At 41.8% G+C, this 16,551-nt stretch overlaps 1 protein-coding gene across 9 annotated transcripts in view; it reads left to right on the top strand.

Annotated features, from left to right (window-relative positions):
• LOC124037925 (C-Jun-amino-terminal kinase-interacting protein 3-like) overlaps positions 1-16,551 on the top strand; it is a 77,310-nt gene that overhangs the window by 30,882 nt on the left and 29,877 nt on the right. For 5 of the 9 annotated variants that reach the window (XM_046353192.1, XM_046353190.1, XM_046353189.1 and 2 more), the window contains 11 exons: positions 144-201; positions 656-808; positions 886-949; positions 7,455-7,606; positions 7,891-7,947; positions 8,394-8,564; positions 9,237-9,396; positions 12,912-12,962; positions 15,095-15,181; positions 16,065-16,229; positions 16,373-16,447. In XM_046353192.1, coding sequence (XP_046209148.1) covers positions 144-201; positions 656-808; positions 886-949; positions 7,455-7,606; positions 7,891-7,947; positions 8,394-8,564; positions 9,237-9,396; positions 12,912-12,962; positions 15,095-15,181; positions 16,065-16,229; positions 16,373-16,447 — 1,193 coding nt within the window. The remainder of the gene's footprint in view (positions 1-143; positions 202-655; positions 809-885; positions 950-7,454; positions 7,607-7,890; positions 7,948-8,393; positions 8,565-9,236; positions 9,397-12,911; positions 12,963-15,094; positions 15,182-16,064; positions 16,230-16,372; positions 16,448-16,551) is intronic. The other 4 variants (XM_046353196.1, XM_046353195.1, XM_046353191.1 and 1 more) reach the window with 2 other exon arrangements.

The following is a 16,551-nucleotide window of genomic DNA, read 5'->3' as shown; positions in this document are numbered from 1 at the left end:
TAGATAGTGGGAGTGAACTTCGGAAGAAGCGGGAATGGAACCTGGTCCCAGGTCTGTTTGTGCTCTCAGACAGATCTGGGACCAGGCTAGAAGGAGTGTTGTTAGTGCTAATCAATGCTAACACTAATGTTAATATGTCACAGGGATGGGCAAGGAGGTGGAGAATCTGCTGACAGAGAACAAACATCTTCTGGAGACCAAGTAAGTGTGTGTGTTGTAAACTTACACTTGTTTGTTGTGCTGCTCCACATTAAAGATGGTTTTGGTACAAGATAGATTTACTAGCGGGGGCTGTTCTTTTGCAAGGGTTGAGTAAAAAAAAAATGTTTTTCTTAATAGAGAGAGCACACAAACATGCGTTTGTGTGAGTGTGTGTGTTGAGAGTGATGGTATAAGACAGAGAGAAAGTGTTTTTTTTATTGTGTTTTTAATTTAGTTTTGTCAGTTTTCTTTTGAGGCCAGGTGACAGGTACAAAAAAAAACAATCAAAGAAATGAATCCAAGATAACCCCAACCCATTACCCCCATCAGTCCTCTCCCCCACAACAGGTTTTCCTTTTCCAGTGTAAATGCCTTTTGGTTGGCACCCAAAGGCCTGTTTAAGGATTATTGAGTAAAGCAGTACAATTATTGATTCCCATTTCTCCCCATGCAGAAATGCTCTGAACATTGTGAAGAACGACCTGATAGCCAAAGTGGACGAGCTCTCTGGGGAGCATGAGGTGCTGAGAGAGGAACTGGAGGCCCTTAGGACCGCCAAGAACAAAGTGCACATAAAGGTTAAAGAACTGGAAGAAGAGCTGAAGAGGTGAGGGGTTGTGGGAGGGTATGCGTGCGTGCATAGTGTCTGTGACTTGTGACTCTTATGACTCTTTGCCTCCTCAGGTTGAGAGCAGAGGCTCTGACTCTGGGAGCATCTCAGGACTCCAAGGATGAAGGAGGGGAAGATGTGAGTCAAACAAACAAACATTTTACATTTACATTGAGTCATATATAGCAGACACTCTTATCCAGAACGACTTACAGTTAGTGCATTAGTAACTAGATACAACAACCACATATCACAGTCATAGAGTCATAATCTAGGTTTCCATCCAATTGACAACAGATTTTCATGCAAATATTCTAAAATGTATTTCCATCGGAGATTTGTTTCCATCAAATTGACTTGTTTCTGATAAAAGGCTGCGCTTGGTGACTTAGTGCACATTTAAAAAAATGTTTGCGGTTAAATTTCTATGTAATGAATAAAAATACAATATAAATGGGTTTCCATCGCATTTTCAACTCGACTGATGGTTTTGTCACGAAACATTTTCTGTTATATAGCTAATGTGCCCACTCTGGTCTTGGCATATGCAGTCTGGCCAATACCTCACAGACACAGTTCGGGAATAGCCTACTACATGATGAGATCATTATGGACAAAATAGTGAGATTATTTTTACTTGTCAAACAGCAGCCAAGCATTGATCATCATGTCACCAGAATAAGATGAGATATTTATTGGAACGGAGCATTAAGCTCATCACTGTGGACTTTCACCACTCTGAAGTTCATAATTTATTTCATTTGTATTCTAACAAACTGCATGCTTAACCAAGTCGTAGTGGGAGGGCCAAACTTGGAGTCACCGTGGGACTCCAAGTTTACTTTGATATGATGGTTAATATACTGAACAAATATAAATGCAAAATGCAACAATTTCAAAGATTTTACTGAGTTACAGTTCATATAAGGAAATCAGTCGATTGAAATAAATTCATTAGGCCCTAATCTATGGATTTCACATGACTGGGAATACAGATATGCATATGTTGGTCACAGATACCTTAAAAAAAAGTAGGGGTGTGGATCAGAAAACCAGTCAGAATCTGGTGTGACCACCATTTGCCTCATGCAGCGTGACACATCTTCTTCGCATAGAGTTGATCAGGCTGTTGATTGTGGCTTGTGGAATGTTCTTCGCCTCCTCTTTAATGTCTGTGCAAAGTGGCTGGATATTGACGGGAGCTGGAACACGCTGTCCCAAACATGCTAAATGAGTGACACGTCTGGTGAGTATGCAGGCCATGGAAGAACTGGGACCTTTTTAGCTTCCAGAAATTGTGTACAGATCCTTGCGACATGCATTGTCATGCTGAAACACGAGGTGATGTCGGCGGATGAATGGCATGACAATGGGCCTCAGGATCTCGGAACGGTATCTCTGCATTCAAATTGCAAACGATAAAATGCAATTGTGTTCATTGTCCTTAGTTTATGCCTGCCCATACCATAACCCCACTGACACCATGGGGCACTCTGTTCACAGCATTGACATCAGCAAACAACTTTGGAGGCAGCTTATGATAGAGAAATGAACATTCAATCCTCTGGCAACAGCTCTAGTGGACATTCCTGCAGTCAGCATGCCAATTGCACGCTCCCTCAAAACTTGAGACATCTGTGGCATTGTGTTGTGTGACAAAACTGCACATTTTAGATTGGCCTTTTATTGTCCTCAGTACAAGGTGCACCTGTGTAATGATCATGCTGTTTTATCAGCTTTTTGATATTCCACACCTGTCAGTTGGATGGATTATTTTGGCAAAGGAGAAATGCTAACTAACAGGGATATAACCACATTTTTTGCATAGAACTTGAGAGAAATAAGCTTTACATGTTGCAGTTGGGGAGAACAAGTATTTGATACACTGCTGATTTTGCAGGTTTTCCTACTTACAAAGCATGTAGAGGTCTGCCATTTTTATCATAGGTACACTTCAACTGTGAGAGACGGAATCTGAAACAAAAATCCAGAAAATCACATTGTATGATTTTTAAGTAATTAATTAGCATTTTATTGCATGACATAAGTATTTGATCACCTACCAACCAGTAAGAATTCCAGCTCTCACAGACCTGTTAGTTTTTCTTTAAGAATCCCTCCTGTTCTCCACTCATTACCTGTATTAACTGCACCTGTTTGAACTTGTTACCTGTACAAAAGACACCTGTCCACACACTCAATCAAACAGACTCCAACCTCTCCACAATGGCCAATACCAGAGAGCTGTGTGAGGACATCAGGGATGAAATTGTAGACCTGCACAAGGTTGGGATGGGCTACAGGACAATAGGCAAACAGCTTGGTGAGAAGGCAACAACTGTTGGAGCAATTATTAGAAAATGGAAGAAGTTCAAGATGACGGTCAATCACCCTCGGTCTGGGGCTCCATGCAAGATCTCACCTCGTGGGGCATCAATGATCATGAGGAAGGTGAGGGATCAGCCCAGAACTACACGACAGGACCACACCTGAATGACCTGAAGAGAGCTGGGACCACAGTCTCAAAGAAAACCATTAGTAACACACTTGGCCGTCATGGATTAAAATCCTGCAGCGCACGCAAGGTCCCCCTGCTCAAGCCAGCGCATGTCCAGGCCCGTCTGAAGTTTGCCAATGACCATCTGGATGATCCAGAGGAGGAATGGGAGAAGGTCAGGTGGTCTGATGAGACAAAAATAGAGCTTTTTGGTCTAAACTCCACTCGCTGTGTTTGGAGGAAGAAGATGGATGAGTACAACCCCAAGAACACCATTCTGACCGTGAAGCGTGGAGGTGGAAACATCATTCTTTGGGGATGCTTTTCTGCAAAGGGGACAGGACGACTACACCATATTGAGGGGAGGATGGATGGGGCCATGTATCGCGAGATCTTGGCCAACAACTTCCTTCCCTCAGTAAGAGCATTGAAGATGGGTCGTGGCTGGGTCTTCCAGCATGACAACGAGCCAAAACACACAGCCAGGGCAACTAAGGAGTGGCTCCAGTAAGAAGCATCTCAAGGTCCTGGAGTGGCCTAGCCAGTCTCAGGACCTGAACCCAATAGAAAATCTTTGGAGGGAACTGAAAGTCCATATTGCCCAGCGACAACCCCGAAACCTGAAGCATCTGGAGAAGGTCTGTATGGAGGAGTGGGCCAAAATCCCTGCTGCAGTGTGTGCAAACCTGGTCAAGAACTACAGGAAACGTATGATCTCTAATTGCAAACAAAGGTTTCTGTACCAAATATTAAGTTCTGCTTTTCTGATGTATCAAATACTTATGTCATGCTAATTAATTACTTAAAAATCATACAATTTGATTTTCTGGATCTTTGTTTTTGATTCTGTCTCACAGTTGAAGTGTACCTATGATTTAAAAAAATGACAGACCTCTACATGCTTTGTAAGTAGGAAAACCTGTAAAATCAGCAGTGTATCAAATACTTGTTCTCCCCACTGTATATTTTTGTTCACTATATATCAATATTTGCGCTTAAAGGCACCTTTTATTGCATAATTAATTTTACAGACGGAAAAAGTGCAACTGGTAGTGCAATAAAGGCAAGTACAAAAGTTTTTTTTTTCAAATGTCGAATTAGATTTGTTGTAATTTGTTGTAATTGGTAGATTTGTTGTATATGGGTTAATCCTGGGAGAATGCCACCTGCCAAATTACTATTGAGATTCTTGTGCCAGCTTTCTCCAGCTTTCTTGCTAGTTTGACAGAAATGCCTTTGCAGGAGCCCTCAATCCTAATTGAGATCATGTGCAATTCACAACTGCATTTCACATACCTAATCAATTAAAATTGGCTAGGTCAGGGGTTCCCAAACTTTTTTGGCCCACGACCTCATTTTGATATAAAAAATGTTTTGCGACCCCACCATGTAAACAAAGTCATGTAATTAACAGTCAGTTTACTTTTTTAATTGGGGTTATGACAGTCTATTACAACTCAGTCTGATTATACATTTGACAGTATTTAAATCTGAAGAAAGTATGGTTTGAAGTGACTGAAATGCATCAGAAAGGTATTGGGAAGTTCAGACGATCATCAGGCTATAATTTTGTATGATCTTGATTGTTCTTTTTCCCCCAGTCTGATTTAGTGCCTGGTCTTATCCACTCTGTTCTGATGGGTCCTATGTGGTTTCTGACCATTGTAGAAGGAAACAGAAGACACATACAGTGCATTCGGAAAGTATTCAGACCCCTTCACTTTTTCCACATTTTGTTACGTTTAGGGGTGTGGTGGTCATGACACTTTGTCAGCCAGTGATTGTCAGGCAAATTACTGCCGGTTTCACGTTAATTGACATAAACACATTTAGCATCTCCTTTTTCCACGCAGAGCCTACAAGTCACTGATGCAGACCTTTGGAACATGTAATATACACCATCACAATAAATCCATTATTTATTTTAGACAGGTCTAAAGAAACATGATATTAAGAAAATGTAGTCTGTTTCAGAAGAACAGAGTAGCTAGCATACTCTGCATTTTCCTTATGTTAGGCCCTGATCTGGCTATGCCGTATGGCTGTGGGCTACACTAGTTCATTTTTAACAGACAAGTTTTGCTTAGAATTCCAAAGCATTATTTATATTATTTTATAGTATGATGAATTACAATTGAACATAGCTGAATAAAATAGACAGAATAATTTCTCCAAACGATTTGAGGGAGTACGCACATGCTGCTATTCTGTGTTGAGCGGTTAACAAAGAAAAAGGTATGCTTAATTTAGAGTTATTTATGTAACTTTAGTTGTGATAGAAATGTTGGACTATAGGTTTTGATTTTTAATACATCCTAAGGCTGCATGATGCAACTCGGATGATGATTTGAAAAAAGTTGCAGGAAAGGCCTGAGCTCAGTTAGTACGTTTGGTAGGCTACCATCAGCAGCAACAGAGCTTGGAGAAGCCTAATAACCATGACTAAACTGTCACATGGAATTTGACTGCAGTCATGTGTGCATACATTCTACCATGACTAAACTGTCACATGGAATTTGACTGCCATCACAACTCGTGACCGCCAGTGTGGCGGTAATACGGTCACTGTAACAGCCCTACTTATGTTACAGCCTTATTCTAAAATGGATTCAACAGTTTTTTTCCCCCTCATCAACGATGAAAATAAAACCTAATATAACTCAAACGGAAAGCATTTGCATTTTTGCGCAGTCCAGGCAGTGCTGAGAGGGATAGATCAGTCAAAGTCAATATATATAAAACATTTCATTTAAAAAAAAGAGTTCTTAACAGGGCATGTTTTTATTTCTATAATGACAAAGTAAAAACAGGATTTCAGAATATTTTGCAAATATATAAAAAAAATGAAAATAATTATATCACATTTACACAAGTATTCAGATCCTTTACTCAGTACTTTGTTGAAGCATATTTGGCAGCAATTAAAGCCTTCTTGGATATGATGCTATAAGCTTAGCAGACCTGTATTTGGGGAGTTCTTATTGCAGAACTTCTCAAGTTCTGTCATGTTGGATGGGGAGCGTCACTGCACAGCTATTTTTAGGTCTCTCCAGAAATGTTCAATCGAGTTAGGTCCGGGCTCTGGCTGGGCCACTCAAGGACATTCAGAGACTTGTCCCGAAGCCACTCCTGTGTTGACTTGGCTGTGTGTTTAGGGTCATTGTCCCGTTTTCCTGTTATTTTATATTTTTTTATTAGTCAGTTAAGATCAAATTCTTATTTACAATGACAGCCAGGAAACGGTGGGTTAACTGCCTTGTTCAGGGGCAGTAGGACAGATTTTTACCTTGTCAGCTCGGGGATTCAATCTAGCAATCTTTCGGTTACTGTCCCAACGCTCTAACCACTAGGCTACCTACCTGAACGCTCTGGAGCAGGTTTTCATCAAGGATCTCACTGTACTTTTCTCTGTTCATCTTTCCCTCGATCCTGACTAATCTCCCAGTCCCTGCCGTTGAAAAATATCCCCACAGCATGATGCTTTCCACAACCATGCTTCACCGTAGGGAAGGTATTGGCCAGGTGATGAGCTGTGCATGGTTTCCTCCAGACGTGACTCTTGGCCTTCAGGACAAAGATTTCAATCTTGGTTTCATCAGACCAGGGAATCTTGTTTGTCATGATCTGAGAGTCCTTTAAGTACATTTTGGCAAACTCCAAGCTGGCTGTCATTTTGCCTTTTACTGAGGATTGGCTTCCATCTGGCCACAATACCATAAAGGCCTGATTGGCGGAGTGCTGCAGAGATAGTTGCCCTTCTGGAAGGTTCCCTCATCTCCACAGAGGAACTCTGGAGCTCTGTCAGTGACCACAAAAAATATAACTTCATCAAATTTAGAATAAGGGTCTGAATACTTTCCGAATGCACTGTATGTGTTCCTTAGTCTTATCTTTAAGTGATGGGGTCAAAATATTTTGTCATTTAAATAGTTGAAAAGACATTTGTAAATGTTGTGAAAAATAAAATATCTGATAGCCAGCAAAGAACAGTTTGGGGTCAGCAGGCACGACAGTGTAAAAGGGTATGAATACAACTTGTGCCCTCTCTCTTACCCCCCTTCTCTCTTCTTCCTTTCTCATCCTTCCCTTTCTCTTCTTCTTCTCTCCTCCTCCCCTCCCTTCTCGCCTCCTCCTTTTCTTTCTCAGTACTCGTCTCCGATGGTGGATGGGGATGTGACCATGACGCAGCGTCGGCGTTTCACACGGGTGGAGATGGCCAGGGTCCTGATGGAGAGGAACCAGTACAAGGAGAGACTAATGGAACTACAGGAGGCCGTCCGGTGGACAGAGATGATCAGGTGACAAGAGGATTTGGGGGAGGAAGGGGTGAAGGGGAGAGGAACCAGTACAAGGAGAGGCTGATGGAGATGCTGTAGGCCGTCTGGTGGACAGAGATGATCAGGAGAGTCAGGCCTTATCTCCTATGTTAAGCATGACAATGACCATAGAAATTGGCAAGACAGACAGATTTGCGACCAGGCTCAAACATGCCTCTCTCTATTTAAGGACTTTTGGAAGATTAGACCAAATGAGGACTAAAAGAGATCCAAATCAATTTAAATCTAAATCTCTGTCTCCTCAGGGCATCCAGGGAGAGTCCTCAGATGCAGGAGAAGAAGAAATCCACCATCTGGCAGTTGTGAGTTGTTATCAGCGCCATGTAGCATAAAGGTGTTATTATGCTTCAGTTCTGCTAGTACCTATTTCGGTGGAACCGAATGAGTGTGCTCGCTTACTCCCTTAAAAGATGTTCGCTTGAAAAACGAGAAAAAAGCAGCAATAATACTGTTTGTAAATTTTGAGACTACTCAAAATAGTCCAAATTCATCTAAGATAACTCAAGAAATCTGTCATTTATTTTGACGTTTTTGCAGAGGAGATCTTAGAAAAACCGTTTCCCGAAGTCCAAAACAAACAAAAACGTCACAAAATGTTGTCAAAATATATGCACAAACTCTTCCGAACTGTTTCGGCTGGGAAGCATGCGGACACCTTAAGGCTGTGTACAGTATGCTTTGTAATGTTCAGTTATTGAAATTGTTACTAAACTTTGACTGTACGTCCCTCTCTCTTCTCTCCTTCCAGTTTCGCCCGTCTGTTCAGTTCCTCGGCCAGTCCTCCGCCAGTCAAGCGTCCGTACTACAGCGTCAACATCCACTACAAGTCCCCGTCCCCTGCGGGCTTCCCCCAGAGACGCAACCACACCATGTGTCAGATCTCCACCTCAAACCGAACCCTGGAGTTTTTCCCAGAAGAGTGAGAGAAAAACACACACCAACCTTTTTATTTACATTCTTCCCGCACTCTGTCTCCGTCCATACCTTCATCCCTCTATCTCTCTGATCGTCCTCCATCTCGGTCCCTCCCTCCTTCCCATCCCTCTCCCTCCATCCATCCATCTTATCTCTCCATCCCTCTTTCCCTTCCTCCCTCCATCCCTCCCTTGTCCACCCTCTAACATTGTAGAGTTAGTTGTTTATGCACGTGTAGGGGAGAGGTTGGGGTTGCACTGTCGTAAGCGTAATCCTACAGTATGTGTACGTGTGATGTCATTTTTTTCCTCATATTTTTGAGTGAAATGATAATAAGCAGAAAAACAAACATTTTTGCATGTGCTTTCATGTTAAAGTGCAAAAGGATGTATGGTTGCTCGTTCATATTACTGCTTTGTGCATTGTTCTTAATGATTAGTGTTAAGTGCAGATCACATATTGTGATTGCTTCTTATTTTGCGCTCCTGTTCTTTTGTTTTCCATTCATTTTCTCATGGCTGTTGAGCTGGCTATAGCTTAACTGCTTAAAAACACACAATGCTGCTGTAGCTTCTCTCTTTCTTTGCAGCAGCCTGGCTGTGCTTGCTAACGCTTCGCTTCTCTCTCTGCCTCTCTCTCTGCGCATTTCTTTCTTTCTCTCCACCCTCTGTTCTAGACTGGCCAGTAATGGTGTTGCGTCTCTCATTAGCGACTCTGCACTGTCAGCTCGCCGTGAGCAGCGCCGGGAACAGTACCGGCAAGTCCGAGAGCACATGCGCCGCGATGACGGCATTATGCAGGCCTGCGGCTGGAGCGTACCACCGCGCTTCAAACAGGTACCGTCTCTCATAGCTGAAGGATGGGATTAAAAACAAATAAATAACTATTTGTAAAATACATTTGGTCTGTAAAATGTATATAGTATGTATACAGTGCATTCGGAAAGTATTCAGACCCCTTCACTTTTTCCACATTTTATGTTACAGCCTTATTCTAAAATGGATAAAATATTTTTTTCCCCTCAATCTACAGTTGAAGATGGAAGTTTACATACACCTTAGCCAAATACATTTAAACTCAGTTTTTCCCAATTCCTGACAAAAAATCCCTGTCTTAGGTCAGTTAGGATCACCACTTTATTTTAAGAATGTGAAATGTCAGAATAATAGTAGAGAGAATGATTTATTTCAGCTTTTATTTCTTTCATCACATTCCCAGTGGGTCAGAAGTTTACATACACTCAATTAGTATTTGGTAGCATTGCCTTTAAATTGTTTAACTTGGGTCAAACCTTTTGGGTAGCCTTCCGCAAGCTTCCCACAATAAATTGGGTGAATTGTGGCCCATTCCCCCTGACAGAGCTGGTGTAACCGAGTCAGGTTTGTATGCCTCCTTGCTCACACACGCTTTTTCAGTTCTGCTCACAAATTTTCTGTAGGATTGAGGTCAGGGCTTTGTGATGGCCCCTCCAATACCTTGACTTTGTTGTCCTTAAGCCATTTTGCCACAACTTTGGAAGTATGCTTGGGGTCATTGTCCATTTGGAAGACCCATTTGCGACCAAGCTTTAACTTCCTGACTGATGTCTTGAGATGTTGCTTCAATATATCCACATAATTTTCCTTCCTCATATAGCCATCTATTTTGTGAAGCACCAGTTCCTCCTGCAGCAATGCAACCCCACAACATGATGCTGCCACCCCCGTGCTTCACAGTTGTGATGGTGTTCTTCGGTATGCAAGCCTCCGCCTTTTTCCTCCAAACATAACGATTGTCATTATGGCCAAACAGTTATATTTTTGTTTCATCAGACCAGAGGACATTTCTCCAAAAAGTATGATCTTTGTCCCCATGTGCAGTTGCAAACCGTAGTCTGGCTTTTTTATGGCGGTTTTGGAGCAGTGGCTTCTTCCTTGCTGAGCGGCCTTTCAGTTTGTCGATATAGGACTCGCTTTTACTGTGAATATAGTTACTTTTGTACCTGTTTTCTCCAGCATCTTCACAAGGTCCTTTGCTGTTGTTCTGGGATTGATTTGCACTTTTCGCTCCAAAGTACACTAATCTCTAGGAGACAGAACGTGTCTCCTTCCTGAGCGAGACGGCTGCGTGGTCCCATGGTGTTTGTACAGATGAACATGGTACCTTCAGGCGTTTGGAAATTGCTGCCAAGGATGAACCAGACTTGTGGAGGTCTACAATTATTTTTCCAAGGTCTTGGCTGATTTCTTTTGATTTTCCCATGATGTCAAACAAAGATACACTGAGTTTGAAGGTATGTTTTGAAATACATCCACAGGTACAACTCCAATTGACTCAAATGATGTCAATTAGCCTATCAGAAGCTTCTAAAGCCATGACATCATTTTCTGGAATTTTCCAAGCTGTTTAAAGGCACAGTCAACTTAGTGTATGTAAACTTCTGACCCACTGGAATTGTGATACAGTGAAGTAAGTGAAATAATCTGTCTGTAAACAATTTGTGGAAAAATTACTTGTGTCATGCACAAAGTAGATGTCCTAAACCACTTGCCAAAACGATGGTTTGTTAATTAACAAGGAATGTGTGGAGTGGTTGAAAAATGAGTTTTAATGACTACAACCTAAGTGTATGTAACCTTCTGACTTCAACTGTACATAAGTATGCAGGCCCTTTGCTATGAGACTCTAAATTGAGCTCAGATGCATCCTGTTTCCATTGATCAGGATTGTGTTGAGGCACAGATCTGTGGAAGGGTACCAAAACGTTTCTGTAGCATTGAAGGTCCCCAAAAACACAGTGGCCTCCATCATTCATAAATGGAAGATGTTTGGAACAACCAAGACTCTTCCTAGAGCTGGCTTCCCAGCCAAACTGAGCAATCGGGAGAGGAAGGGCCTTGGTCAACGAGGTGACCAAGAACCTGATGGTCACTCTGACAGAGCTCCAGAGTTCTTCTGTGGAAATGGGAGAACCTTTCAGAAGGACAACTATCTCTGCAGCACTCCACCAATCAGGCCTTAAATGGTAAAGTGGCCAGACGGAAGCCACTCCTCAGTAAAAGGCACATGACAGCCAGCTTGGTTTTCCAAAAGGCACCTAAAGGACTCTCAGAATATGGGAAACAAGATTATCTGGTCTGTTGAACTGATTGAACTGGAGGAAACTATGCACCGATCATCACCTGGCCAATACCATCCCTACGGTGATATATGGTGGTGGCAGCATCATGCTCTGGGGATGTTTTTCAGCAGCAGGGACTGAGAGATTAGTCAGGATCGAGGCAAAGATGAACGGAGCAAAGTACAGAGAGATCCTTGATGAAAACCTGCTCCAGAGCGCTCAGGACCTCAGACTGGGGTGAAGGTTCACCTTGCAAAAGGACAAAAACTCTAAGCATACAGCCAAGAGAAGCAGGAGTGGCTTCGGAACAAGTCTCTGAATGTCCTTGAGTAGCCAAGCCAGAGCCCGGAATTGAACCCGATCGAACACCTCTGGAAAGACCTGATAATAGCTGTGCATCCAACCTGATCCGCATAGAATGGGAAAAACTCCCCAAATACAGGTGTGCCCAAATACAGGTGTGCCTATCTTGTTGCGTCACAACCGAGAAGACTCAAGGCTGTAATCGCTGCCAACGGTGCTTCAGTAAAGTACTGAGTAAAGTGTCTGAACACTTATGTAAATGTGATGTTTCTGTGTTTTTTTATATATTTGCCCCCCAAAAATCAAAAAACCATTTTAGCTGTAACATAACAAAATGTGGAAAAAGTGAAGGGGTCTGAATACTTTCCGAATGCGCTGGAAGTAGAAGCCTAAATCTTGTTGTCTATTAGTTTTCTCCAGTTAGGGGAGGGGTGGTAGGTTTAGGGGAAATAATAAAGGATTATTTATTTTTTAAATATCATATTTACAAAAAATATATGTGGGATTGTAACATGTACTCGAATAGTCAGGAAGCATGTACAAGGGAGTGAATTCAATAAATAAACTTACATGGAACAAAACAAGAAACACGAGTAGCGCACAGACATGAAATGTATAAACAGAAACAATAGCGCCTGGGGGAAGAACCAAAGGGAGTGACATATATAGTGGAGGTAATCAGGAAGGTGATGTAGTCCAGGTGAGTCTCATGAGGCGCAGGTGTGCGCATGTGCGTTATAATGAATAAACTCGCGACAATGAGCGCCAGAGAGGAGGAGCGGGAGTAGATTGGAAATAATGCAATTACATTGATGGAATCTACAATCTATCTGCAATATTAAAGAGGATCTACCCCCAAATAAATAAAAAGATATATAAATAAAAATGCCATCCATTTAGCAGTGAAAATACAGCATATAGGGTGGTGTCTCTCTATTTCTCCCATAGACTGGTGCTCAGCTGGACAGTGCACTGGAAGGCCCACTGAAGAAACAACAGGTAAATGACACCCACAGAGTCCTTCCCTAACCTAGCATTAGCCAACCACAGTCTGACACAACACCTACAGTGCATTCGGAAAGTATTCAGACCCCTTCACTTTTTCCACATGTTGTTACATTACAGCCTTATTCTAAAATGGATTAAAGAAAATATCCTTCCTCATCAATCTACACACAATACCCCATTTTAGCAAATTTAGAAAAAAAATTAAAAACTAAGCCATGAGGTCGAAGGAATTGTCCATAGAGCTCCCAAGACAAGATTGTGTCGAGGCACAGGGGGCTTTCCTCTTTTGTTCTCTATTTTTATTTCACCTTTATTTTGTAGCCAGAGTCCCATTGAGATTTAGATCTCTCTTACAAGGGAGCCTTGTGTCGTAGAATCACAACATTATGTTAATCACATGACTCTTTAAATTAGAATGTAATCCTATATTAGTACTCACACTGTCTGTTTTTCTTAGAGGCAACAGAATAGGATTGTTAGAACTTTCATGTGTCTGTGTGAAGAGAGAGAAGCCTGAGATTCAACGCTGACGAGTAGATTTATGATGGCCTGGTGATAACCTAAAGACTGCATTGCATTCCAATCCATGATTAGTGTCTGACGGCAACAGGGAGAACCAACCACCAGTTTATGTAAGGAAAGGATTTAGTATTCTAAATTACATTAGTATTTTTTTTATAAGCAAGCAGTAAATGAACTAGAGACATATATATATATATTTTTTTTTTAACCTTTATTTAACTAGGCAAGTCAGTTAAGAACAAATTCTTATTTTCAATGACGGCCTAGGAACAGTGGGTTAACTGGCTGTTCAGGGGCAGAACGACAGATTTGTACCATGTCAGCTTGGGAGTTTGAACTTGCAACCTGCCGGTTACTAGTCCAACGCTCTAACCACTAGGTTATCCTGCCGCCATGTAAATCTTGATGTCTGTTGCATGAGAGCACAATTTTTGTATAATTTCAACATATCTATTCTTCATCACAAGGTCTCAGGAAGAATATAAAGAGTCCGAATCCTGTTTATTTGGGCTTTTAACTCTACACCATTGGGTGATTGTTAAATGTTCCATTACTAATACATCTTCCATTACTAATGCAGTAATTACTAATATAGTGGGATTGTTTTGAGGAAATCTAAGTCACTCCTTTGATTAGAATAATTCCACGACACTTGTATATACACAATTTATAAATACAACATAATACAAAATTACAAAACATACTCAAGAGGAACGTTCACATTCCTCAGCATAGAGGTCCCTAATCAACAATTTCAACTGCCTGAGAGGCACCAGTACATCTAGTTGCAGGGAGCTCTTTAGATTTGTTCCATACATGAGGTGCAAAGAAACTAAAAGCAGATTTAACCCAACTCTGTGGAGACCGAAGGGATCTCCAGAGTTAGCCATCCCTGAGACAGGGTTTGGTCATTCCTACATTGAAAGTTAAATAATGACGTTGGGTATGGTGGAATTTCATTGTTCCCGCAAGAAAGGGGGAGGCCAATGACATCTGAGGGCACCATCAGGCCAACTTCTTAAATGGTCTAGCTTGAGTGCGTCTTTCAGCCCCTAAGCCTTGTCCCCAAGACACACATCAACAGACACCACACGGTCTGACACAGCTAACTGACTCAATGATCCTGTCAATGACGCCACTCAACCTACTGATACAACATCTACCTAAAACCCAAACGCTCTGCCCCCACAATACACACAACACTTACCTCTAACCCAACACACATCACTAGATGCCACACAATCTGACATATCTATTGACACAATGCCCCTGTCCCTCAGTCATGTTAACAGACACCCCACAACCTGCTGACACTTTCACTGCTATATCAACTTTCCTCCAATCTCAAAGCTCTTCCCCTTGACACATCAGATATGTTGAAAGGGACCACCCATACGTAGAATGTATGCACACATGACTGTAAGTCGCTTTGGATAAAAGCGTCTGCTAAATGGCATATATTATTATTATTATTAAAGTGTGGTTATACGGCTATATGCATATAGCAATGGTGGTTTGATTGAATTTAGTTGTAGTATCTTCTGTTGGAGGTCTTAGAGCAGTTTTGTGATGGGAGGGTTTGTCTGTCCGTCTTCTCCCAGGCCACTGAGAAGGAGGACAACCGCATGAAGAATGTCCCTGTTCCTGTCTACTGTCGCCCCCTAGTAGAGAAGGACCCCAACAGGAAGGTAAACAAACAAATATGTACTTGGTTAAAGCCACAATCTGCTATTTGTACCGCTGTTCAATCAATCGTCATGTTAATTAATTATATATACCCATTGATTATTGAAGAATATTACTTATAACTGCTTCAAGAACTTAGCCCATCATAACCAAAACGTTGTTTTACTCCAATGTTTTTAAAATTATTTTTTTAACCTTTATTTAACTAGGCAAGTCAGTTAAGAACACATTTGTATTTACAATGACGGCCTACCAAAAGGCAAAAGGCCTCCTGTGGGGACGGGGGCTGGGATTTAAAAAATTAAATACAAATATAGGACAAAACACACATCACGACAAGAAAGACACCACAACACTATATAAAGAGTGACCCAAGACAGCAACACAACATGGCAGCAGCACAACAGCACAAAACATGGTACAAACATTATTGGGCACAGACAACAGCACAAGGGCAAGAAGGTAGACAACAATACATCACACGAAGCAGCCACAACTGTCAGTAAGAGTGTCCATGATTTGGGTCTTTGAATGAAGAGATTGAGATAAAACAGTCCAGTTTGAGTGTTTTTTTTTAGCTCGTTTCAGTCGCTTTGGGGACCTTTAACAGAATGTGACTGGCAGACCGGGTGTTGTATGTGGAGGATGAGGGCTGCAGTAGGTATCTCAGATAGGGGGGAGTGAGGCTAAAGAGGGTTTTAGAAATAAGTATCAACCAGTGGGTTTTGCAGCAGGTATTCAGAGATGACCAGTTTACAGAGTAGTATAGACTGCAGTGATGTGTCCTATAAGGAACACTGGTTTCAAATCTAATGGCCGAATGGGAAAGAACATCTAGTCGCTCGAGAGTGGTGTGAACGATGTGTGTAAACGAACTCTGTGTAGTTGTGGTGTGCGGCGGGCGTGGACCTGACGGGATGGAAGACGTGCACTCAGGAAGTGATGACAGTTAAGGCTGGCCCCGGCAACAGCGTTACGAATCCTCTAGCCATAGAGGAGGGAGAGGGAGGAGACTGCAAGAGCAACCACAGCTCACCAGAGAAGAGAAAGGTACTGTCTCTTGATCTGGGTTAATTTGTTAGTTAATTAAGCTATTTGTTTTAATTTGAAAACATACTTATTTTGTCCCTTCTTCCTTTTCTCACCCCCACCTCTCCCTCCATTTCCACGCCCCCCCCCTTTCCCTCCCCTAGTCTAAGGAGCTCCATGAAACAGACACTATGAGTAGCAGAGTCTGGATCCTGACCAGTACCCACTCGGCCAGCAAGGTGTTAAATAGTAGTTTTTTGTATCAAGTCATTTCATTGTAAGTTGTACTTGTAATTCAGTTTGTTGCTGCCATTTGTACAATTTGTCAAATAATGAAAAACCA

The sequence above is a fragment of the Oncorhynchus gorbuscha genome, linkage group LG06 (assembly GCF_021184085.1).
Source record: "Oncorhynchus gorbuscha isolate QuinsamMale2020 ecotype Even-year linkage group LG06, OgorEven_v1.0, whole genome shotgun sequence".
In the NCBI taxonomy this organism is placed as follows: Eukaryota; Metazoa; Chordata; class Actinopteri; order Salmoniformes; family Salmonidae; genus Oncorhynchus; species Oncorhynchus gorbuscha.
Note: the sequence above shows the minus strand (reverse complement) of the source record. Positions and strands in the feature narration are given on the sequence as shown.